The 25,557-nt window shown below is 40.8% G+C and overlaps 1 protein-coding gene across 1 annotated transcript in view; it reads left to right on the top strand.

Annotated features, from left to right (window-relative positions):
• GLDC (glycine decarboxylase) overlaps positions 1 to 25,557 on the top strand; it is a 52,170-nt gene that overhangs the window by 9,722 nt on the left and 16,891 nt on the right. Inside the window, exons 4-16 of the mRNA XM_055698549.1 lie at positions 7,443 to 7,607; positions 10,418 to 10,495; positions 11,198 to 11,345; positions 11,605 to 11,801; positions 14,276 to 14,372; positions 15,386 to 15,491; positions 16,573 to 16,712; positions 17,447 to 17,527; positions 18,089 to 18,186; positions 18,695 to 18,779; positions 18,866 to 18,907; positions 21,882 to 22,024; positions 22,957 to 23,032. Of these exons, the coding sequence (XP_055554524.1) occupies positions 7,443 to 7,607; positions 10,418 to 10,495; positions 11,198 to 11,345; positions 11,605 to 11,801; positions 14,276 to 14,372; positions 15,386 to 15,491; positions 16,573 to 16,712; positions 17,447 to 17,527; positions 18,089 to 18,186; positions 18,695 to 18,779; positions 18,866 to 18,907; positions 21,882 to 22,024; positions 22,957 to 23,032 (1,456 nt within the window). The remainder of the gene's footprint in view (positions 1 to 7,442; positions 7,608 to 10,417; positions 10,496 to 11,197; positions 11,346 to 11,604; positions 11,802 to 14,275; positions 14,373 to 15,385; positions 15,492 to 16,572; positions 16,713 to 17,446; positions 17,528 to 18,088; positions 18,187 to 18,694; positions 18,780 to 18,865; positions 18,908 to 21,881; positions 22,025 to 22,956; positions 23,033 to 25,557) is intronic.

The raw sequence follows: 25,557 nt of genomic DNA, 5'->3' as shown, positions 1-25,557 counted from the left end.
AAATACGCTGCAAACCTATTTTTTTTTGACTAGAACTTTCATATAGGCTTTCATATATTGGATACTGATGTGTATCCTACTGTGGAGCAACTGTGTTTTTCATGCGGAAGCTAGAGAGGAAAAAGAATATTTTTGACTTTGGAAGATGTCTTTTCTGTAAAATATTTCATTGATTGACTTCTACTCACAGTTTGTAATTATTATTAAATAAAACAAGAATGTTTGCTTGCTTTCAGGAAGTATACATACTTGACTCCTAAACTAAAGCAGTTCTTTCCTAACTTCTGCCTAAATTTAAACCTGCTCCCTCCTCCGCTGGTGTGTGAAATTTTGGGTAGAGGTGGTTGAATACTATACAATACTCTGATTATGGTTTTCTTACAAGGAAGTAAGAAGCCTTACAAGGAAGGAAGAAGAAAATGTAAAAGGATTTTCTCTTGGTATTCCTTTCTTGAGCTTCTTTTTTAAACCAGAGACCTTCAAGAGTTTAAAAGTATATCCATAAAGTAGGCTCTTGTCTGAACAAATTATTCACTGGTGCCTGAAAACAGTTAGGCAGCAATACCTGATAATTCATGTTTGAAGAGGCTGAAAATACTGTACTTTGTTCTCAAGACCCAGCTGGCATTTCAGTTGTTTGGGACAAGCAAAAGAATGGTCTGTCTTGACAGACATGAATCTGAATGTTATCGATCTGTTTTGTTTTTTCTTTCCACTTAAATGTAAAAAGACAAATAATGCATTGATTTATAACTTAAGAACAGCATTAAGTAATAGTCGGGTTTTGTCTTTGGTGGACTTTTCCTGACAAAGGCACTCAGATTTAATTATAAATACTCATTTAGCATTGACATTTCTCTTAAAGAACTGTAACTTAGAAATGATGCAACAGAAAAACTACATTTAATGCAGAGTCTCACTTTCCAATGGACTAAATGCCACTGATACCCTGCATTGTCTCATTTGGTTTAGAAGTTCTCTGCTCTCTAGTCGGTGACATCTTTTCCTTTTTGTACTGTATTAAAATAATAACTGTCATCTTTATTAGTAACTAATTTTTATTTTAATAAAAGCAGTATTTAAAGGTTATAGATATATATATATATAAATAAAGAAAACACACCTCCCCCCGCAACTAAAGTCATATTGGTCCATGGCTGGAAAGGGCCTGGTGGGAAAGGGCCTGGGGGTGCTGGTCGGCAGCCGGCTGGGCATGAGCCAGCAGTGTGCCCAGGTGGCCAAGGAGGCCAGCAGCACCCTGGCTTGTGTCAGGAGCAGTGTGGCCAGCAGGGCAAGGGAAGGGACTGTCCCCCTGCACTGGGCACTGGTGAGGCCGCACCTCGAACCCTGTGTTCAGGTTTGGGCCCCTCACTGCAGGAGGGACGTAGAGGGGCTGCAGCGTGTCCAGGGAAGGGCAGCGGGGCTGGGGAAGGGTCTGGAGCACAAGTCCTATGGGGAGCAGCTGAGGGAACTGGGGTTGTTTAGCCTGGAGGAGACTCAGGGGCGACCTCGTTGCTGTCTACAACTACCTGAGTGGAAGCTGTAGGCAGGTAGTGGTAGGTCTCTTCTCCCAGGTAACAAGGGAGAGGACAAGAGGAAACAGCCTCAAGTTGCACCAGGGGAGGTTTATATTGGATATTAGGAGAAATTTCTTCATTGAAAGGGTGGTCAAGCATTGGAACAGGCTGCCCAGGGAAGTAAGGAAATCACCATTCCTGGAGATGTTTTAAAAACCTGTAGGTGCGGTGCTTAGGGACATGGTTTAGTGGTGTACTTGGCAGTCCTGCGTTAATGGTTGCACTTGATGATCTCAAAGGCCTTTTCCAGCCTAAATGATTCTATGATTCTGTGCTATATTTTTTGTACTTTGGGTTGCCATAAATGGGTCTGTGTATCTGTGGACCACCAAACTATGTATTTTCAGGCTTGTCTGCTCTATTTGCATCTCAAACTTTTGAACTGATGGAAAATTTGCACTGTTTGGACTCAAGACATCTATGCAGTACGTGTATACAAAGGTTTATTTGGCCTTATCCCCACTCATTTGCAACATACACAGTCTTAATATGCCAGTACAGTGCTGCAAAGCAAATGATCAGTCACTAGAGGCAAAAATAAAAAGTTAAAAAGTAAGTGGATCAAAATGAACTACATATTTTAAATCCTAAAAAACTGTGCTGTTGATGAAACAGCTGGGAGAGTCTATCCAGAAATCTGTTCTTGGAGTGTCCAGTAAGGTCAAACCAAATGTCTAAAAGCTACGCTTCTGGATGGCTAAAGTGATGGCTAGAGTGTTTGTTGGAGAGAGAGTGTATATGTGTGTGTTTGTGTGGAAAAGCAATTTTACAGACTTCATGGAAGCTGTTTAAGACATCAAACCTCTCCTTACATCTCCTTGCATCTACTGAGTGTGTAACACTTTCCATGCTAACACATTGCAGCACCAAGGGAAATGCTCTAAGCACAGGCTTACTGCTTCTAACCAATTCTGCGTCTCTTACATGACCTGTAGTTTCTCATTGCTTGGCATTCATTAGAGCAAGGGACTTGCTAGGAGGAGGCAGGAAACAAAGGGATATATTTCAGTAGGGAGCTCTTTAGAACAAAATATATTCTTGGCTGAAAATGAGACTACTGACCTACACTGCATTCCTTAGAAGATTGCCACTGAAGTCTTTCCAAATCTCAGATTCTGTTAAGAAAATACTCAACACTGTTGGAGTTTCAGAAATTTTCGAGGCATTTGGACAATGGTCTATAATATTTCTCTTCACAATGAAAGCTTAATAACTTAATTGCTATGAGATAAAACTGTCTGATCAAAACCACACTTATAAATGCCTGGGAAGTCAGCATTCAGGAATTTCTTGTACTGGTAGCTTTAGAAAAGCATAGGTGTCCTTTTCTTTTAAGCGTGAATCCCATTTTAACTACTTCTGTATTCATGGAAGAAGTTATTTCAAAACACTTGGGGTAGATGTTTTTCAGATAACTTTTTATCCAAAGAACACTTTCACTGAAAGTTAGAGAAAAAGCAGAGAAATTTCTGTTGTGGACCTGAAGTGTCGCAGTTAAAATTCCAGTCCCCTATGTGAGGTATTTGACTTAGTAGCAGAAGGTAGAAGAAAAGTATCCCTTATATTTGATACTTTATTTCCTTTTGATCCTGGTTACTGACTTGCTTGATCCTAGCTACCTGTGACTAACATGAGGTGGAAGTCTTAGAAGTATTTTCCATCACTTACCAGTTGATATTAGCAAAAATAGTAGCCTGTTTTTTCCGAACAAATGCCATGCTAATATGTATCTTACTTTATCCTTAGAACACCTCAACTCTAAAATGCCCGCAGAACAGTTGTCATTCTGACCGCCGGTGTGGATGTATAGTCCTTATACTGCTGTACCCTACATTAAGATACTCATTAAATTTTTTTACACCCATTGTGCTAAGCTCTTTCCCTAGTAGCATACCAAATTAATGCTGTGCCCTGCCATGAACGTAAATGAATAACTGCTGTCAGATGTATGAATTATCTTTTTTCTGTGGGTCATGCATGTTGCTTTAAATTCTGCTAGTGGTGTGTCCTTACTTCAAGTTCTTTTCATCTTACTAATTGTCAGATCTCAGAAAGGATACTCTGTATAACTGGAAATCCAAATCAATTCTAGCTCTGCCATTGCATGAGATTAGTCTTGCAGATGTTTAAAACTGCAAGAACATAATTTGTAACAAGGTGAAAGTATTACATTGATTATGAGTACATTAACTTCCCAGACATTCAGTCAAAGTACAGAAAAAATCACTAAGGAAAATGTATGGAGAATTGTTTTGCTAGAACTTACTGTATATTAAGAGATAAATTAGGCTTAGGAATTAGACCTTATTGACTATACCTACAAAGAGTAACCAAGAACTAGCTCATTGAATATTGCTTGATAATGGAGTTTTCTGAATCGTTCTGTGCAAGCAAGAGCTAACTTTAGTATGAAGAAGATATAACTGTTAATCTTGCAGTTAATATGTAGTCTGTTTGTTCCTAAACCTAGAACAAACCCAACTTCCAAGCACAAAAGTTTCTGCTCTTTCATCAGCCAGGTCTTCTGATGAGTGGCCTAGCTGTTGGCTGAAAGCATGCTTCCTACATACTTCTTCCTTTGATGCCAGATTTTCTCTTAAAACCTTCATCGGCATCTTGAAGTCAGTATACATACAAGTATTTTTGAGAGTAGAGAGGGGCAAAAGGTGAAGCACTGAACTGAAGCAAAGAGTTATGCCACTTACAACCAAACTCCCGAAGGTCAGGCACTGGCTCAAGAAACATGCCACAAACTTCTCATGGAAGGGGTTTCTTTCGTATCATGACTGTCTGGCTGAATTAGCTTGGGAGTAGAAGTACTGCAGAAGTACTTTTGGTCAGAACATATGCTGACTGGAGATCATATTTTCCTCCAGTTTGATTGAACAAGAGGCAATTTGTAGTTGTGTTCCTTGCCACGATGGTAGTTCTTCCTATTCATTTTAGTCAGTGGTACTGGACTTTAATTATGTGCAGAATAGCCATTTGGACAAACCTAAGCAGAAGAGGGGGGTTTTGAATGAGAGATGGTTTAGAGTGCTTTTTAGAAATTTGATTTATGTAGAAGTTTTCTTTTAAAATTACTTTTACTTTTAAAGAGTTTACTGCTGAATGACTTTAAAAAGTCACATAACGTGTAGTATAGATTCAGCAGAGCTCAGAGTTTAAAGCAGATTAAAGCCAGCTATTTTATTTGAAGAAATTGTGCAGAAGTAGAATTATTATATTAAAAGATTAAATGCTTAGACAGTGCCAAACAACCTCCACCCCCCCCCCCAAAAAAAGTGTTTAATTAAACATTTTTATGTTATAAAAGGTGTCTTCACATGTACATCTGTTAAACTGTAAACTTTAATTTGTGGTGATAATGGAATTAAAGATTTTTTGGTTGAATTTTTTTCATCTTTTCCAAAATTGGTTGATTTTGCTTCAACTGCTTTTACCACTCAATAGCAACACAGAATCACAAAGCGTCATTAATTCTGTTCTGCAGTATAGCATACTATCCCAGCTATGTGGAGTAGCATTAAGGTTATTCAAGGCAACTATCAAATTAGCAGCTACTTAGTGGAAGTTTAAGCATAATTTATTTATTTATTTTACTCAATATTAAAACTTCATTTAAAAAATAATTTGAGTGTAAACTGAGTAGAAATACTTTTTTAATAGGTTTCTGGGTAGCTGATTTGAGTTGTCTCCTTTGAAGCATTCATTGCAAAGTCTATCTCTAATTATAGAAGATAAAATCTTAGGAAAAGGGGTTCCCATCAAGTAGGGAGTTGTGAGCATTACTCACATCTCAAGAAAGACGCTTTGTCTTTGAGAACAAAATAGAGAAGACCACATGAACAGCTAAATCTTTAATGTCCTTTGGCAAAATTGGCAGCAAAGTTGAATGTGGAGTATTACTTCTCTACTACTGATTTTTTTTTTCTACCTTTCTTGTTTTGTGTTAGTCCCTAATTAGCAGTGGTTTAATGAAACAATGTTTTTGTTGAAATGAACAATAAAGCCAGTATACTCAACTTTAATTACAGTCTCAGTTCTGTTAACTTACTATTCTGGCACGCTCTAACCAATGATTCTTCATTTTATTTTTCTTCTCTTGCACTGAGTAATATTTCTCTAATGTATTTCAATTAATCTTAATGCTTTAATTCTTACTGGTCTACTTTTTGTTCCTCCTTCAAGTTATAATGCAAAAAAAGACCTTTAGCTGAAATAAAATGAGAAATAAGATTGTTAACTTCAAGTACAGAAGAGTTTCTTTTATTAAGCAAGAAAACTTACTGTTCATGCAAAGGAGTTGGGAATGACTCTTTTTATTGGTGAGAACTGAGTGGGCAGGGGGACCATTCAGGATACAAATCTTTATACTCCCAGACAGAAGGTTTACTTGACAAACTGAAAACTGGGTTTAGTAGCCATGGAGAAAAATTACTCCTGAGATGAGCAATGTTGCATACAGCCCAGGACATGGTCTCACTTATGAACTATGCAGTCAGGTATATGTTCATAAATAGTTTAGTGTTAGACTTGGCTAAGAAGCAGTTAAAAAACCTCGGTGTTTGGTAAAATTATCAATATTTATCTGATTTGATATATATCTATTTGCTTTCTGTCACTGAATAGTATATGTGAAATATTTGAGCAGATACATCATTTAAATAGACGGTAAATACATTAGCATCATATATTACACTTTGAGTTCACTTATTGAGTATATACTTCTTTCTAGCTCTTCCGTTCTCTTCTTCACGACTTTTTTCCTACCTTCTGTCTTGCATTACTATTTTATTGCTCCTCCCATCTTCCTGTATACTGCAGCTTGTTCTTTAAAAATCTTTGTAGCTTGCCTTCTATTGACTTTAGATGACTGGAGCTTTCACATACTTCAGTCTCTCTTTATAAAGGCTATACCTTCACCCATAAGCATTTTTCAAAAGTCTGGGGCTTTCTACCACCCGTTCAGGAAACAAACTGTTGTTTTCTTCCACTACTAGAAAAAAGAGGCCACAAAGATTCCCACTTATCACTTGTTTCTTGGCCACTACTCTGGATTCAAACTGGCATAAAGTCTGTCCTGAACCACTGTGGAATCCAGTACCCAAATTTCCAGCCATAAGAAGACAATCTGATCTTTATTCTTGCCTTTCATCCCAGGACCTGTGCTGCTTTGTTTTTCATGACTGTATAATGGAGTGTTTCACTTATATTGTTGCCTTTTCTGAGGAATTACTCCCATAGCCTCTGCTGTTTTGTTCTCCAAATGACAACAGATAGAACTCCCACCAGTCTCCTTTCCTTTCAATAACATATATGGAAGGAGATATATATATATATATATATATATATATATATATATGAAGGAGCTGCATATTGCTGAGCTTGATCCTGTGAAATGCCAAGTGCCTTTCCTCCCATAGGAGAGCAGAAGATTTGCAAGTAAAGGGCTTCAGAAACAGGATTCAAAGATAATGGCAATACTTAGACGTGGCTGAACTAAGCAGTATGGTTTAGATACTGTGACTTGATTAAATTCTCCCACACAGCACCTACTTCCCCTCTCCCTTCCCCAAGATGCACTCACACCTCTGTTTTAGAAGTAATTTCTCTTTTCAAAATGGAGAAATAGAATTCTCCTGTAAAAAGCCAAGTCAACACCAGAAAAGAAAATATTTTCAGGCTTTCAGGACAGTAATAAATCACAGCTATCTAAAAATAACTGTTTTCTAACAAACTTTCATTCTAGTGAATTAATGCTTTACAATTTATTTTTCCTACGACATAGTTTAGTTACGTATTGGCATAATTCTGTTACACATTTATTTTCTTAGACACAAACTCAGAATTAATTTCTTACAGGGTTACCCAGTATACTCCTTACCAGCCTGAGGTCTCCCAGGGAAGGCTGGAGAGCCTGCTAAATTACCAGACTATGGTGTGCGATATCACAGGAATGGATGTGGCTAACGCATCGTTGCTGGATGAGGGGACAGCTGCTGCAGAAGCCATGCAATTATGTCACAGGTACTGTGTTTAAATGTATGGTTAAATCACAGCAGAAAGGAATTTTAGAGTTTCAAGGGTGTCTTTACTGTGTAGGTATGGTTAGGTGAGTGGATTGCAGTTGAGTGTGGTCTTTTCACTGTGAACAGATCACAGACCAGCTATAGCCCATGTTGTTAAGCCCCCAGAGAAGTTCCCAGTGTTGATGTGAATGTTAACTCAGACGTCTATGCCCTTAACAAACCTAAGGACCTAGAGAGCAGAGGACAGTCTAGAGCAAGAAAGACTTACCCTTGGTGAAGGAGGGTCAGGTTAGAGAATAGTTAAACAAACTTAGTCATCGGCCCTGATGTGACGCATCTATGAGTGCTGAGGGAGCTGTCTGATGTCATTGCAAGGCCACCCTTGGTAGTCTCTGAACAATCATGGCAACTGAGAGAGGTGCCTCAGCACTGGAGAAAAGCAAATATCACTCCTGTCTTCAGGAAGGGCAGGAATAAGGATGCAGGGAACTACTAGCTGGTTAGCTTCACCTTGATCCCTGAAAGATGATGGAACCAACTGCTAGTCCTGGAAACCATTTCCAGGCATGTGAAGGACAAGAAGGTGATCAGAAGTGACCAGCATGGATTCACGCAGGGGAAGTCATGCTTGACCAACCTGATAACTTTATACAGTTAGATGTAAATTAAAGGCTTGGGTAGATGAAGGAGGAGCAGTGGGTATTGTTGCCCTTGAGAGTCTCCCTTAAATCATCACACAGAAGCTGAAAAAGTGTGGGCTGAATGAGGTGGGTTGAAAATGGCTGAATGGCTGGGCCCAGAGGGTTGTGGTCTGTGACGTGAAGTCTAGTGGGATGCCACTTATGAATGGCATAACCCAAGGCAACACTGGCTCCTATTAATGATATGGATGATGGGGCAGAGTGTATCCTCAGCAAGCTTACCGATGACAGAAAACTAGGGGGATCAGCCGGTACACCAGAGGGTTGTGCTGACATGCAGAGGGACCTCGACAGGCTGGAGAAATGGGCTGACAGGAACCTCATGAAGCTCAGCAAGGGGAAGTGCAACGTCCTGCGCCTGAGGAAGAACCCCAGGCATATGCGGTACATGCTGGGGGCCGGCAGGCTGGAAAGCAGCTTTGCAGAGAAGGCCTTTGGGGGTCCTGGGGGACACCAAGTTGAACATGAGCTGGCAGTGTGCCCTAGTAAGAGCAAAGAAGGCAAACGGTACCCTGGGCTGTGTTAAGCAAAGCTTCTCCAACGAGCTAAGGGAGGTGATCCCTGGCCTCTCCTTGCCCTGGTGAGGCCACACTTGAGCGCTGTGTCCAGTCTGGGCTCCACAGTACAAGAGAAACAAGGACCTACTGGAGAGAGGCTGATCGCCCTGACTGTGGTACCAGCCCAGCTGCTGGCATCCAGACACACACCTGCTCCAGCTGCTACCACCACAGACACATGGGCCCCTATGGCTGAGGCACTGCTCCAATTGCTGGCACTGAAATCCACTTACCCTGGTCACTCCAGTTGTTGCATAGTGGACATGTGGATCCTCTGTGGTCTACATCCAGTTCCTGGCACCCAGGCAGCCATATACATCCACTCCCACTCCTGGAATACAAAGTCCCTTCAAGCCATGGAAGGAATCAGAAAGGATTAACAAGACCAGAGGACAGACTGCACTAGTGGGATGGAAGCACATCATCCAGCAACTGTGTACATATATGGCTGGCTCTGTTTACCCCCTTACCCTTCTATTTTCTTACACTTGTTTCTTCCAGAATCACTTAGCTGTATCCCTTTCCCCCTAAATATCCATAATAAGCCCTTGAAATCCCCTAATGCTCTTCCCCTGCATCCCATAATGTTTCCCTCCTGGGGGGTGCCCAGATAGTGTGTTTGCATGAATTAATTAGAGTTCCCACCTGCCTTGGGGCCTCTGTGCTCCTCTGTGCTTGTGGAGATGGCTTTCTGATGGGCTGGTACCTCCTGTCACGGGCCTTGTGAGCATCAGGGACCGCAAGTTATTTGGGCTCACTCACCTGCCATTGCCTCTCCGTGGGGGTGCGGAGGAGCTTTATTGCATAACCTAACATTCAGTGTCCTGAATCTCTTGTGTCCATGAACACTGAAGATGTGAATTGTTTTTTCCCCACTAGTGGTTAAAAGGAGCTTTAAAAAACAGTGAAGTACATCAGCCTAAGCTGCTAAAAGTGAAACTTACTGGTGATTCCAAATTTACTTTCATGTATCTGTATTGTAGGGGCATTTGAAAGGGATCTGCAAATCAAATGAAAACTGAGAGATGTTTGAAGGTTGCTGTAGGACTGTGTATCAGGAAGATTACACAGCAGAGTTATGTTGTAACTATTCAGTTGTTCAAAGCATCAGTTGGACATAAAATCATGTTTACCATAGAAAACAAGGCAATTTTTTTAGTCTTTATTTTATTACTTTGATGGCTCATATTTGGTTATCTACAGCAATACTGAAAATCTATATAAAAGACCACAGTTGTATTCCTTTAAAAGAATACGTGTGTATGGAGGCATTTCCTGCAAATTCTTAAGTTGACTCCTTGTTCTGTTTCATAGTCTGTTTTAATTTTTGTCACATACGAATCCCATTAAATGTCTGATTTTAACTTTCTTATTTTAAATGGACCAGAACCTTCATTCAATCTTACACATAATTTGGTTATAATAACCAATATTTACAACTGCCTTTTAAGTTAAGAAGACTCACACTTAGAAAACCAATTAATTTTATTTCCATGGAAAACAATATTCTTGATATCTAAGCCTTCTGTTTTTTGTTTTCTTTTTTACAGGCACAACAAAAGAAGGAAGTTCTATGTAGATGCTCGATGCCACCCTCAGACTATAGCAGTGGTTCAAACTAGAGCAAAGTAATGTTCTTCTCCATTTTTTACCATATCTTTTCACTTACATTGAATCATTTTTCATTTGTGCCTCTTCATCATGTACCTAACATTTCTGGAATATAGGGTTATGCCTTCTTTGCAAAATAGAAGTAGAAATCTGTTAATGATTGGCGTTTCTTTTGCTTTTCCATTCAAATACAACTGCAGAGTAACTGAAGATGTTTAAAAAGAGACTAAATACCTGATAAAAAGAAAATATTTACTTTTCTCCTTAAGTTGTTTGCACAGATATGTACATTTAAATATTGAATTCAGTCTGGTCTTTTTTTTTTAACTAGGAAGTTAATTACCCTTGACAGGAAAACACCTTTTAATGAAAGCTAAATTCATTTACTTTAGAGTTTAAAGTAACCATCTTCTAAAAATATGACTTGGTTCTCGAAGTTAAACATGGTAAAACAGCAAAATCTCGATATCAGGTAGTTTATGCATCCTCTGCTCTGCTTTCATCCACATTTCTGGTGATGATAGAAAGTGCAGTTATTCTTTAGCACTATATACAATGACACAAATCTTTCTCAATGTTTAGCACTGCAAATCAGGTTGACCTCTCTGGATGTTAAAGAAAAAATACATATATATGTCAATGAAAGCGTCACATTAAGCATCACTCCAAGGCAAGAATTGGTTTGAATGTGTTGTCTTCTGCATGTTTTTGTTTTCCAGTTATACTGGTGTTATTACGGAGCTCAGATTACCCCATGAGATGGATTTCAGTGGAAAGGATGTCAGTGGAGTATTATTTCAGTATCCAGACACTGAAGGGAAGGTGGAAGACTTCTCTGAACTTGTTGAAAGAGCTCATCAGAACGGGGTAAAGTAAATTTTATTGGTCTGACAGATTTCAATCTGATGCATCAAACAGCCACCTTCACAAAAACTGTTACATGAGACTCCATCTGAAGTATTACTCTTCATCTCCATGCAATTGATAACCATTACAACTGTTGCGCCTCAGCTCTGTGCAAGCAATATAGAACTGTTTGAAGCTGTACCTTCTTCAAACTTTGATCCCATGCTAACACCGTTCCTTCAGAAAAGAGGCTGATTGCTCTGTGCACTTCTGTTCCTAGGCTCTCGCCTGCTGCGCTACTGATCTTCTGGCTCTCTGTATTCTGAAGCCTCCTGGAGAGTTTGGGGTAGATGTTGTCCTTGGTAACTCCCAGAGATTTGGCGTTCCGCTTTGCTACGGGGGACCCCATGCAGCATTCTTTGCTGTCAAGGAAAATCTAGTGAGAATGATGCCAGGCAGAATGGTGGGCGTTACAAGGTAAAGGCTCCCTTCCCCCTTAGTTTCTTCAGGGAAATTGAAATAAAACACATCATGACCGTCTTGTGCAGACTTTATGAATAACAGGTGACCATGGTGTTGTACTGAACACCTTGAAAACCTGGAGAAAAAAAGCAGCCTTCAATTTTTAGGGAGCAAGCTTAAAATACTGCACGCGTGCGGAATGAAGCTGTGAACTGCCTGTAGTGCTTGATGCAATGTGGGATGAAAAGATAACTGAAACAGCAGAAAGGGGTTAATTGTGATGGCATGAGGCTTTGCAAACTAACTTACTCTGCTTACTCTGTACTGTTGTACCTTTTTGTCTGACATCCAGTCATTAAAAACATAAACGGGAAGAAGAAAATTCAATGAACCTGTCAGATAATCAAGAAGGAACTTGATCTAGTTCACACTGTAATCAAGCTTAAACAAAGCAGAGAAATCATGTGCAAAAACTTAGCTTTAATCCTTGTTATGGGTGACATGTTTTGAATTTTGATAAGAAGTCTAACTGGGAGTAGTAGAAATGCAAAGTAATTGTCACTGGAAAGACTGCATACCTTTGGCACAGAAGCTAGTCAGAAGTACTTCAGTAACCAAAATAACTAATGACATTAACAGTTATAAATAAGCTTGGAAGTATTTAATTTGTGTAGTAATATTCCTTCAAATATATTTTTTAGTCATCTTGCTTATCCTAAACGTATCTTTAGGCTTTACTCATAGTTCTAAAATCTGTTCCCCGATTCAGATTTTGGTCTGAAGTCTGTTACAGTCTTTTAGAAAAGAGCAGTAATTGCATTTATTGTGGTCATGCTGCTGCTACTCTGTGACTACCCCTAAATTAATATTTTTAATTTACTTTCATCTTTCTGCATCTTAAGAAAGTTGGAAAAGAAAATGCAGCTTTCTGCTGTGGAATTTTTTAAGTTTTTGATCACAAAATCACAGAATGATTGAGTTTGGAAGGGATCTCCAGAGGTCATTCTGTCCAAGCCCGCAGCTCAGGCAGGGTGACCTAGAACCCAGGACTGTGTCCAGACGTCTCTTGAAGATCTCCAAGGAAGGAGACTCCACAGTCTCTCTGGGCAACCTATGCTAGTGCTCAGTCACCCTGACAGTGAAAAAGTGTTTCCTCATGTTCAGGAGGAACCTCCTGTGTTTCAGTCTGCACCTGTTGCCTCTTGTCCTGTCATTGGGCACTGGTGATAAAAGCCTGGCTTCATCCTCTTTGCACCCTCCCTTCAGGTATTTATATATATACTGTGTTCTCCCTGAGCCTTCTCTTCTCCAGGCTGAACTGTCCCAGCTCTCTCAGCTTTACCTCACAGGACAGGTGTTCCAGTCCCTTCAGTATGTTTGTGGCCCTTCATTGGACTCTCTCCAGTAGGTCCTTGTTTCTCTTGTACTGTGGAGCCCAGAACTGGACACAGCGCTCCAAGTGTGGCCTCACCAGGGCAAGGAGAGGCCAGGGATCACCTCCCTTAGCTCGTTGGAGAAGCTTTGCTTAACACAGCCCAGGGTACCGTTTGCCTTCTTTGTTCTTACTAGGGCACACTGCTGGCTCATGTTCAACTTGGTGTCCCCCAGGACCCCCAAAGGCCTTCTCTGCAAAGCTGCTTTCCAGCCTGCCGGCCCCCAGCACGTACCCCATATGCCTGGGGTTCTTCCTCAGGCGCAGGACTTTGCACTTCCCCTTGCTGAGCTTCATGAGGTTCCTGTCAGCCCATTTCTCCAGCCTGTCGAGGTCCCTCTGTGTGGACTGATGATAAACTGAGCTGTATAGTAAAAATTACTTAGATGTCATATAACTGGTGTGCAAGTACTTGAGGAAGTAGTGTAGTTATTCAAACCTCCACATACATGCAGGTATATATATATATTTATATATGCGTACATAGTTCGTCCATTTCTTTTTGTGGCGGTTCTGAAAGTTTTCATAGTTCTAAAGGACATTAGATTGGCTCTTAACGGTCCATTTTTAACATGTTGGGAACTCCACAAAAGGACACTTAAAGGATGGATTGGCCAGAGCCCTTTCACTTATCTCATACAACTTCGTTGGGTTATTTTTATATACAAATTCAACGTGCTGTTAATTGACATCATTAGAAAGGATGCTGTCTTCTCATTGTTCAAATTAAGTTCTGGATGACTACTCAGTGAAAACAGTTGCAATAATCTGTGGTATTTTAAGGCAAATACCAATTTTGCTGTACTATGCTTAAAGAACACTGTGTGCTCTACCTGACTGAACACATTTGCCAGCCATGATGTAAATAGAAATATAGAGTCTTTAGTCTCACTCTCTGTTTTATATCCCAGCTGTCCTGGCTTATGCCTTATTCTGTACAGAACCTTTCTGTCTCTCAGGATAGATAACTAGATTTAGGTTAGCATGCGCAGAGCCCAATGTCTTAAATTACTGTAATTTTAAAGTAACAGAAGCAACATTTTCACTTGTGACCTAGAGATGCAAATGGAAAGGAAGTGTACCGACTCGCGTTGCAAACACGAGAGCAGCATATCAGGAGGGATAAAGCTACCAGCAACATCTGCACAGCACAGGTAACTTGTTCATGCTTTATTTTCAGCAACAGAATAGAACATATTATGTCATAAGATTATAGTCTTAACATCACAGGAGTATTTGAGTTGGTTTTACTTCTGAGAGTTTTTATTAGAAAAATGAAGAGCATCAAAATATTTTGGTACTTGTGCATTTGTTTTGAGCCCTTTGAAAAATGGAAACCTGCTTGAAAAGAGTGTACTGGTATCTCTTTTCTTTACTAAAGACTTTAGCCTTGAATTTGTGCAGTGTCCTGAGTCCCTCTGTCTTGTAGGGTGATCGGCACTGAATAGTGCTGTTTGTTATGAATGAGACAGAATTTTTAATAAAACAAAAGGGAATTCTAATGATCTGAAATCGCCCACTCAAGGAAAAACAATCCATTTTTAAATTCTAAAAATACTTGTTCAAGTTGTCAGAAGTTGTATTTTTGTCTACACAATTTGATGCAAAAATATTACATTGGCAAAGAGCTATCTTTGCAGGAAAATATCATGATTAAGTGAGTAATCATCCAAAATAGTTATCTTCAGCATGCCTCAGCCAGACAAGTTCATAATATTTTCTGCTCCTATCAATGCTTTGCTCATGTTCTTAATGTTGTGCCAGATTTTGGCACAATGTATTAAGATTAACTTAATTGCTTAGTATTCATGAGATATTCCAGAAATATTTTGTACCAATCGTAAACAATTAGTTTGCTATGAGACTAGCTTTACTCGGGAGTCTTCAAACCTCTTTGTTGTGGTAGTTGAATTTATGTTCATGTTAATTGCTGACGTGGTTACATTTCAAAGGACATTGAATTCATAATCAGTGCTTACAGCTTCATAAAAGTATTTTGCCTTTCCTACCTTTTGTTTTGTAGACAACATGTAATTATAACATCAGCTGAGGATACGTGGTTGTCCATGGTGCTGAAGAAGCTTTCCACTAAACTAACATGCAACAATCTTTGATGATGATGATGATAATAATAATAATCATGTTCTAAACTGTGTTTGGATCCTAGGCTCTTCTGGCTAACATGGCAGCCATGTTTGGTGTATATCATGGATCTGATGGATTAAGGCATATTGCAAGACGGGTACATAATGCTACTCTAATCTTGGCTGAAGGTGAGCATTTAATGTTTGCAGAAACTGTTCTTAAATCCTTACACATTCTAGAGTAATATATCTCCTTTATGGGTTTTTTTTTTGCCAGCTTATATGTGTTCTCTCAACTCCAGAAAGAACATTTTAATACAACATAAATACTTAATGTTTTTGTGTACTTCTGATGACATGTAAGAATTAGATATCTATGTGATGTGAGCTTGCAAGCATTGCTTCTTTTTGCTTCAGAAACTTAACAGAAATCAAACAGCGAGTCTCTATGTGGTAAGATTCAAATGTTGTTTTCCAGCTGCAAGCTCTTTTCTTCACTTATTGGACCATCCTAGTTTGCACACAGAAGTCTGCATAGAGTAGTAATAACATAGCAAAAAATAAATAATAAATGAGACTAAAGAACTAGGAACATTTCAGTTAAGTTGAATGGGGTATGATACCTTCTGTGAACACTGAAATTCCAAAGCTTAACAGCTGACTGAAAGCACAGAATCTGTAGGAGAAGATAATGACTGCAGCTGGACAATGTGGTCTGCAGGTTTTTTTCACTGGTATGACTGTCATTGCTGACGGAAGGAGCTATGCAGAACTGGAATACTAGGAACTGAAGAACGATTGACACAATTATCCACGCCTTATTTGCCAGCTTAGCTGGAAATCCTTTTGTTGGTGTGGAAAGCACTAAGAATAAACTTTGTTTGTTTATTATGGCAAGTTCCATGATGGTTAATGTCCATTTATATAATCAATTTTTTTCTTCCCATTCTTGTGATTTTGTCCTTACTGCATTTATATACCACTTCTGCTACTGTATATATTTCAAATTTGATGTATCAGAAGGATTTTCCCTAGACTCAATCTGCATTATTTATATTTAATGTATATTTATTTATATTTAGGTGCATTTCATGTGCAGTGACATTTCACTATAATGCTGGTGATTTTGCTGCTCTGTACGCAAGGGGAATATTTTGCTTTATTATGTAAAAGCATTTACTGATGAGATTGATGGTGTTGTTATGCAAGCACTGTGTAAGCAAGCAATAACAGTATGTAGCTAATATAATTAAATTCCTATTTTTTATAGGTCTCAGGCGAGCTGGTCATAAACTACATCATGATCTGTTCTTTGATACTCTGGTGATCACCTGTGGATGCTCAGTCAAAGAAGTTTTGGACAGGGCAGCTCTTAGAAAGATAAATTTTCGGATTTATAATGATGGCAGAGTAAGCACCTCCCTAAATCTTTCAGAAATTTTGTAGCATGACATTTTCTGCATTGCTTCTTTTCATTACATATGCTAAACAGAACAAAATTATTTGGAGACTTCTTGTAATTTTCTCAGCTATATAAGTAATTTATGAAGATAATATAAAGACAGAAGTGATGTAGTGAACTTCCAGAAATAATAATTGTATTTTCATTTTATGCCTATTTAAAAATATTATCTGATTGTTTCATGTTAAATATGCCACCAAAGACTAGAGTGGAGAGACTCTGAAACTTAATGAGGAAATGCAAGGTGACCTCCACAGGTCCTGTGGGAGTGTTTAAAGACAGTGATACCTAAACCACATTTTAGTAGGCACTAAGGACTTTTGGCAAAGTCTGATATGTTCTGTAAAATAGGATGGGGGAGGTGGTCTAGAAAATGGGCAATTTTCCTATCAAATAGAAAACAGTTAATAACATTACAAGTGAGGTCACAAGTCTTGAAGCCTCTGAGCCATCTCACTTGGATGGTTTAGCAGGGGAAAGGTAGGAACTGGGAAATTTTATGTAAATAAAATAAATTCCTGTATATATCACATAAAATGACATTTTCAGATTGTTAAGTAGGTTGATTTTTTTCTTTTTGTTTTTCCTTCTGTGTTTCTGGAATGTTTTTTCTTGACCAGAACAATACACTATGCCTCTGGAATTAAGACCTTTGAGTAATCACTGTTGCTTTTATCCATAGCTTGGAGTATCACTGGATGAAACTGTAAGTGAGAAAGACCTAGATGACATATTATGGATTTTTGGTTGTGAATCTTCAGCTGTAAGTAGACAATAGATATAGATTAAATTATCTGAATGCTTCAGATTTTCAGTGAAAAGCAAAACTGCTCTTGGGATAGTGGGTGTCTGTATGATGACCAGTTGTTAAATACTGAAAATTTCAGATGCTGTCTTAAAGAAGGACACAGTATGAGATAACAATGATTTATGTAACAAAGTAACGTCATTTCCTGATTGTGACCCTTAGTGCTTTTGGTCAGGCTGGACACCTTGCATTTAGGCTGTTACTTGTTTGGGAGGGTTAGGACATGGTGGTCAATTGTTTCTCTCCCTCTGGAATTTTTGTTGCATGTCATTGGTAATTAGCAGCAATACTTCCAAGATGAGGACTACTGAGACATCTGTACCCAGTTTTAATCTAATACTGTTGTCATGCTAGATATATACAGGTATGTATGTTAATAAAGTTGGGGTTTTTTTACCTGAAAAGCTGGTTAAATTGTAAGGTAAGCTGGCAGTATAAGCTAATTGTGATGGAAATTGGACGGTGAAAAAAGAAATTTCCTGAAAGTATTTGACTCCATGTTTCTTTATGTCAAAGGAGCTAATTGCTGAGGGTATGGGCGAGGAAACCAAAGGCATCCTTAGCACCCCATTTAAGAGAACTTCCAAATTCTTGACACATCAGGTTTTCAACAGGTTTGTGAAATTGCTGTGTATCTGATATTTTAATGGAATCTGAAAGTATCTCCGTTTGAAAACAGTACAAGAGTAAGTTGAAGGCAGTGTTAGAGCTGTATTCGTACAGTCCCTTGTTACTCTGAAATGATCTATTTAGTAGCATTTTTATATATATTTCACATTTTAAGTGAGCAAAGCAATACTCATGGTCACATGTGGGATGTGTTTCTCTATTAATCTGCTACATTGTGCAAGCTGTTATTTGAGGGCGTAGTATCAGCAGACTTGCTAGAACCCTTATGTTCCATATTTACTGAGAACATTTCTGAGCGAATGGTAATAGGCATTTTTCATTCACGTTGCTATTAGCAAGCATAAAGTACCAACTTGGAAAGAAGTATCTAGTATATATTAAAAATTATCTTCAGTTCAATTCTTTTTTAATGGCTTTTCCTATGTTAGAGGACAGATATACAGCTGGTATAGCTAATGTGCTTGCCTTAACATCACATTTTATGTTCTCCAGCTATCACTCTGAGACAAATATCGTGCGGTACATGAAAAGATTAGAAAACAAAGATATTTCCCTTGTTCACAGCATGATTCCTTTGGTAGGTACCAAAAAGAGAAAAAATTAGGTTCTTGCATACGTATTTGTATATTTTGATACATACTGACAAATGTCCTTCTGTTTTAGGGGTCCTGCACAATGAAGCTCAATAGTTCAGCTGAACTTACAGTAAGTTGCAGTAATACTGTCTTACTAGAGATCCACATGAGTAAGCTCTATAGCCAGCATCACTATATAGCAGTAAAGACCAATTTTGATCTAGTACTTCAGCTGAGAAGGCAGTTTTAGAAGTAGCTAAAGCCATCAGCTTGTTTTTCCGCTAGGAAAAAGTTCTGAAAAACACAGTAGGAGTGCAACAACAGCCAGAGAGTGAGTGACTTTGAAGACTCCATTCTGGGGGAAAAAAAAGGAAGAAAAATAAATTTGGAGTTAGGTATCGCAGTCCTGTTCTCTGATGTGGTGCTTTAGTACCTAACTCTGTCTGCTTTATACGTCTTACAGTCAAATCCTCAGAAATACAGAAAGAGTTAGGTGGGACTGGGAATTCATGCTGCTTTGTCAGTTTTCTATTTCTTAGGATAGCCTTTTTGACAGGTAATGAGCTGGAGTCCCCATATATCTTCATTTTTGTAGCTGGTAGCAAATGGAGCAGAGCCTTAGACAGGCTGCTTGGGTACCAAATGATTTTTCAACTCCAAATGAGCTTCCTCTGCTTTCTCTCTGTTGGCTTCTCACTTTGATCTTTCACTAGGTTTCCTTTGTCCCCTTTCTCTCACTGCCTTCTCTGTGTCTTCTCCTTTGACTCTTTTCTGTCTTGTTTATTCCCTTCTAATTAAAATGGATAGCAACAAAGCTGTGTGAAACAGTCTTATGTACTATTCCACATGACTCCTCTCTGTTTGCCCTGTGATCCCACAGCTTTACATGAAGATAGGCCACCTAGAAGGAGAAGCTAAGGATTTTTAGGCATCTTCTGAATGTTAAAAAAATGTCCTGGAAATCATAGAATCATAAAGTTGTTTAGAGTTGAAAAAGACCTTTAAGATCACAGAGTCCAACTGCTAACCTAGCACTGCCAAGTTCACCACTAAACCATGTCCCCAAATGCCACATCTACATGTCTTTTAAATACCTCCAGGGATGGTGACTGAACCACTTCCTCAGGCAGCCTGTTCCAATGCGTGAGAACCCTTTCAGTGAAGAATTTTTTCCTAATATCCCACCTAAACATCCCCTATGCAACTTGAAGCCATTTCCTGTTGTACTGTTGTTTTTTATTTGGGAGAAGAGACCAACACCCACCAACACCCACCTCGCCACAACCTCCTTTCAGGTAGTTGTAGAGAGAAACAAGGACTCCCCTCAGCCTTCTTTTCTCCAGGCTAAACAGCCCCGGTTCTCTCAGCCACTCCTCATTAAGCCTTGTGCTCCAGACCCTTCCCCAGCCCCGCTGCCCTTCCCTGGACACGCTGCAGCCCCTCTACGTCCCTCCTGCAGTGAGGGGCCCAAACCTGAACACAGGGTTCGAGGTGCGGCCTCACCAGTGCCCAGTGCAGGGGGACAGTCCCTTCCCTTGCCCTGCTGGCCACACTGCTCCTGACACAAGCCAGGGTGCTGCTGGCCTCCTTGGCCACCTGGGCACACTGCTGGCTCATGCCCAGCCGGCTGCCGACCAGCACCCCCAGGCCCTTTCCCACCAGGCCCTTTCCAGCCGCTCTGCCCCAGCCTGTAGCGCTGTGTGGGGCTGGTGTGACCCAGGTGCAGGACCCGGCACGGAGCCTTCTTGAACCTCATCCAGCTGGCCTCGGCCCATCGGTCCGGCATGTCCAGACCCCTCTGCAGAGCCTTCCTACCATCAAGCAGATCAACACTTCCACCCAACTTGGTGTCATCTGCAAACTTACTGAGGGTGCACTTGATCCCCTCATCCAGATCGTTGATAAAGATATTAAACAGGACTGGCCCAGCACTGAGCCCTGGGGAACACCACTTGTGACCAGCCACCAGCTGGATGTAACTCCATTTTTTATTTTTATTTGGGCTCAGCCATCCAGCCAGCTTTTAACCCAGCGCAAAGCGCACCCGTCCAAGCCATGAGCAGCCAGCTTCTCCTGGAGAATCCTGTGGGAAATGGCGTCAAGGGCTTTACTAAGTCTAGGTAGACAACATCCACAGCCTTTCCCTCATCCACTAGGCAGGTCGTCTTGTTGTAGAAGGAGATCAGGTTCATCAAGCAGGACCTGCCTTTCATAAACCCATGCTGGCTGGGCCTGGTCCCCTGGTTGTCCCACACATGCTGTGTAATGGCACTCAAGGTGATCTGCTCCATAACCTTCCCCGGTACAGAACTCAAGACTGATAGGCCTGTAGTTACCCAGAGACTCCTTCTGGCCCTTCTTTTAGATGGGCATGACATTGGCTAAGCCCCAGTCAAGTGGGACCTCTCCAGTTAGCCAGGACTGCTGATAAGTGATGGAAAGTGGTTTGGTGAGCACTTCTGCCAGCTCCCTCAGTACCCTCAACTGGTCCATGTCTGGCCCCATAGACTTGTGCATGTTTAAGTGGTGTAGCAGGTTGCTGACCATTTCCCCTTGGACTATGGGAGCTTCATTCTGCTCCGCATCCCTGTCTTCCAGCTCAGGAGCCTGGATACCCAGTGAACAACTGGTCTTACTATTAAAAACTGAGGCAAAGAAAGCATTAAGTACCTCAACCTTTTCTTCAGTTTTTGTGGCAATATTCCCTCCCACATCCAATGAAGGATGGAGATTCCCCTTAGCCCTCCTTTTTTTGCTAATGTATTTATAGAAGCATTTTTAATTGTCTTTTTATGGCAGTAGCCAGATTAAGTTCTAGTGAGGCTTTGGCCTTTCTTATTTTCTCCATGCGTAACCTCTTGACATCCTTGTAGTCCTCCTGAGTTGTCTGCCCCTTCTTCCAAAGGTCATAAACTCTCCTGTTTTTTCCTGGATTCCAGCAAAACCTCTCTGTTCAGCCAGGCTGCATCTTACAACAAGGTTGGGAACTTGGCTTGCTGTGCAGGAAATGTTCGATTTTTATTTGAGCACTTAACAACAAAACAGAGTTGTCTGCAGAATTTTGTGTTACAGCACTTTACCCTTTTTTTTTTTTTTTTTAACAGCCTATTTCATGGAAAGAATTTGCCAACATCCACCCTTTTGTGCCCCTGGATCAAGCTCAGGGATATCAACAGCTTTTCAGTGATTTAGAGAAAGACCTGTGTGAGATTACTGGCTATGACAAGATATCTTTCCAACCAAACAGGTAGGAAAATTTTTCTGAACATTCTGAACAATTGCCTTAACATGATTCCAAAAACTTACCTCTAAAGAAAATGTGCAAGCCAAAAATGAAAGAAATTTCTGAATTTGACAAAGAGAAGCCTTGAATGCAAAGTTATGAAAACAAGATTTGTTTTTTTCAAAACTGCAGAATCTTGTTTTCTCTTGTCTCTTCTAAAAATGTAATGATTTGGTGCTTTCTATTCTTTTGATCTTTTTTCCCATGTTTTCCTCTTTACAAACACTGGTTTCTCCACCGTTTCTTGCTTAAAATGGTGGTGTTACTGATATTCTCCTATGAGCTAGAATTAAAGGTCTGAAATAAGAATAAGCTGTATGAGCTGGCAACTATATAGTTGTTGAAACTGGTACTTGATGCACTCAGTAGTATGAGGTTTGACTGAAGAATGCCTAGGATCTACATGCTCTGAAATAAATAAAGCACAGCTGAATGAGAACTGCTGCAGCCTGTTTATATTTGTTTGTAGTTTTGGTACCATATGAGCAGCAAGGTCTTATTCTGCACTTAGGTTGTCATTGAAAGAGTCTTGTGTTTCACTGCATACACCTTACTATGCACTTAAGTATTAGTTTGCCTCTCCATAGTCAAGCCTGTAGTCCCCTGCTAAGTGCAGAAATGGGGATCAACTCAAGTTTCCAAAAAGATCTACCTTATAGTGTAGGCACATAAAATGACATAACTTTTTTCATCTACTGTTTACAAAAGAGGCAGGAGCTGTTAATTAATGCTTACTCATTTGTGATTTAATCCATGGGATGTACTACTTTTAATTTGCTGACACTTGCCTAAAGTGATTGAGAAGGATTAGGGCTGGACAGTTTTGAAGTTTCAGTAGACAGTTTGCTCTTCCTGGTTTGTGTGCTTGTGTAACCGGGTCTGTGTTCCTCTTGCAGTGGAGCCCAAGGAGAGTACACAGGTTTGGCTGCAATCAAAGCTTATTTAAATGCAAAAGGAGAACGTCATAGAACTGTAAGTGTCAATACTCATATAGGGAAGAGCTTTGGGTGGGAAGTGGAGAAAGGAGAATTGATTAAGCAGCTGGGACTCACCTAGAGAGAAACTAGGTTGTGTATCCTCATTTGTGACAAGCTTGCATTATTCCCTGTTTCCCTCATGGATAAAGTACCATCTTTCTTTACTTTACAGACAGTGGGAATAAGGAAAGGGGACTCCCTCAGTGCGTGATTGTACTGGGTCTGGCTGGGATGGAGTTAACTTTCTCCATGACAGACCATATGGCGCTGTGCTTTTGGATTTGTGGCTAAAGCAACGCTGATAACACAGGGATGTTTTGGCTATTGCTGAACAGTGCTTGCACAGTGTCAAAGCTTGCTTTCTTTTCCACTCTGCCCTGTCCTGCCCCTTGATGCCTCCCAGGGAGTAGGCAGGCAGTGGGCAAGAGGTTGGGAGAGACACAGCCAGGACAGCTGACCATATCCAAAGGGATGGTATATGCTCTGTAATGGCATGCTCAGCAATAAAAGCTCAGGGAAAGGAAGACAGAGTGTGGAAGGTCATGGTTATGGCGTTTTTCTTCCCAAGCAACTGTTACCTGTGCTGAGGCCCTGCTTTCCAGGAAGGGGCTGGACATCTACCTATCCATGGGAAGTAGTGAATGAATTCCTCTTCTTGCTTTGCTTGCGCATGCAGCTTTTGTTTTCCCTATTAAACTGTCATTCTTTGAATCCATGAATCTTCTCAACTTACTTCTGTTTTCATCTTGTCCCATGGGAGACAGGAGGGAGGTAGCAGCTTTGTGGGTGTTTGGCCATTGGCCAGGTGAACCATCACAGTCCTTTTTAGCACCCAGTGTGGGGTTTGCAGTAATGACAGTTTTGATCTGAGCATGTTAAACTGTTAATTGGTAGGCTCCTGTGTGGGTCACAGAGCTTGCTTGCTTTACTGTGTATTAGAGTTTAGGGGGTTTTAATGGCTACTTTCACTCTTGCTATTTGCTGTGCTGCTTATCAATGTATTTTTATAAAAGCAATGGCCATATGCCAGTCCAGGCATACAGTCCTGGCTGCGATGCTCCTCCTGTGTTGCATGAGCTACCTGTCACATAGAACAAGGGATCACACCTCCTTCTTCTCCTCTGGGGTTGATGTGACCAAATCTGTTGTGTGGGCTCCTGAGTTTTTGGTTCATCCTCATGTAAGATGTTTGATCCTCTTATCTAACATTGTTGGCTTGTTATTGCTTGGGTAGGACCTAGTTTGGTCCTGGTGTAGGAGTAGACAACTTGTTAAAGTGACAGAGAAACATGCCCCAAGGCAATTGATCTCTGGGTGACAGGGTGTGTAGAAGGGTTTGGGCAAGTGCCTAGGGCTGTTATCACCTCCTGTAACCTGGGATTTTACACTTGAACAGGTATGCAGTGCCATTGAATTGGTGTACCACTTGGTGGAAGGGTGCCTTGCCTACCTCAGTGAGACCCAGCAGCTCCTAGCACTGTTCTGGGGCTTGGCCTGTGCCTGTTGGGCCTCTGTCTAGCACTGTCACAGCAGCAGGGCAAAGTGGCTCTCTATCTCTAAGGCTGAGATAGACAATGGTTGAGACAGGGACCCAAAACTCAACCACAGTGATAGCCTCAGTAGTAAAAAGGAGCCACTGGCAGTGGACGTCAACAGGGCTGTACCATCAGTTAGTAAAGGAGGAGGAGGAGGAGGAGGAAGGGTCTGATCAGGAAGCCAGTCCTTTGGCAAGAAAACAGAAGGAAGAGGTGAGAGAAGTCATCCAAAAGGCAGAAACCACCCCATCCTTAACCCTGAGCAAGCTCCAATATATGTGGAAGAGTTATGGCTGCCAGCCAGGCAAGCATATTGCTACCTGCTTGCTCAGATGCTGGGCTGCTGGAAAGGGTAGTCAGGAATCGAGGACAGGAAATCCCAGCAGCTGGGATCCTTCACTAGGGACCAGGGAATCATCAAAGAAATCAGAAGAGAGTTGACTTATCTGCAGCCTCTGGATGTATTTCCTGTTGAATGTGAGGTGTGCTCTCAAGGGTGATCTTGTCAATTACTGAGGCAGTTGAGCCCCTGCTGAGGAAGGTGTCCAGTATCTAAGAGAATTAGCAGTGGTGGAGGCAGTCTCCATTGACCTGGACAACAAACAGGTCCCCACTAATCTGCATGACACCCAGAACACATGGACTGTGTAGAGGAAGTCTGTGTTAAATGCATCAGTGTCATATGTCACCTCCCTGGTGATGATGGACTGGCCACATCTTGAGTACCAGCTATGGAGAGACTGTTTTGCCAGTTCCAGGGTGTTTCAAAGACAATCCCTCCACTTCTCATCCCTACAGGCAGTGTCTTGGCTGTCAGGGCTGCCCTATGGAGTCAGCCTTCCCCTGCCAGAGGGAAAGGGAGCCCCAGGTGCACACTATATGGCACCATCTGGTTCTTCCTGTGTGCCTGAGACAGGATACAAGGAACAGGGACAGTGCACTCACCTTGAAGCTAGAAGCCCATGTACCTCAACTGCGGGGGAAG

This window comes from Falco cherrug, chromosome Z (assembly GCF_023634085.1).
Source record: "Falco cherrug isolate bFalChe1 chromosome Z, bFalChe1.pri, whole genome shotgun sequence".
Taxonomy (NCBI): Eukaryota; Metazoa; Chordata; class Aves; order Falconiformes; family Falconidae; genus Falco; species Falco cherrug.
This window is presented reverse-complemented; position numbering and strand designations above follow the sequence as displayed.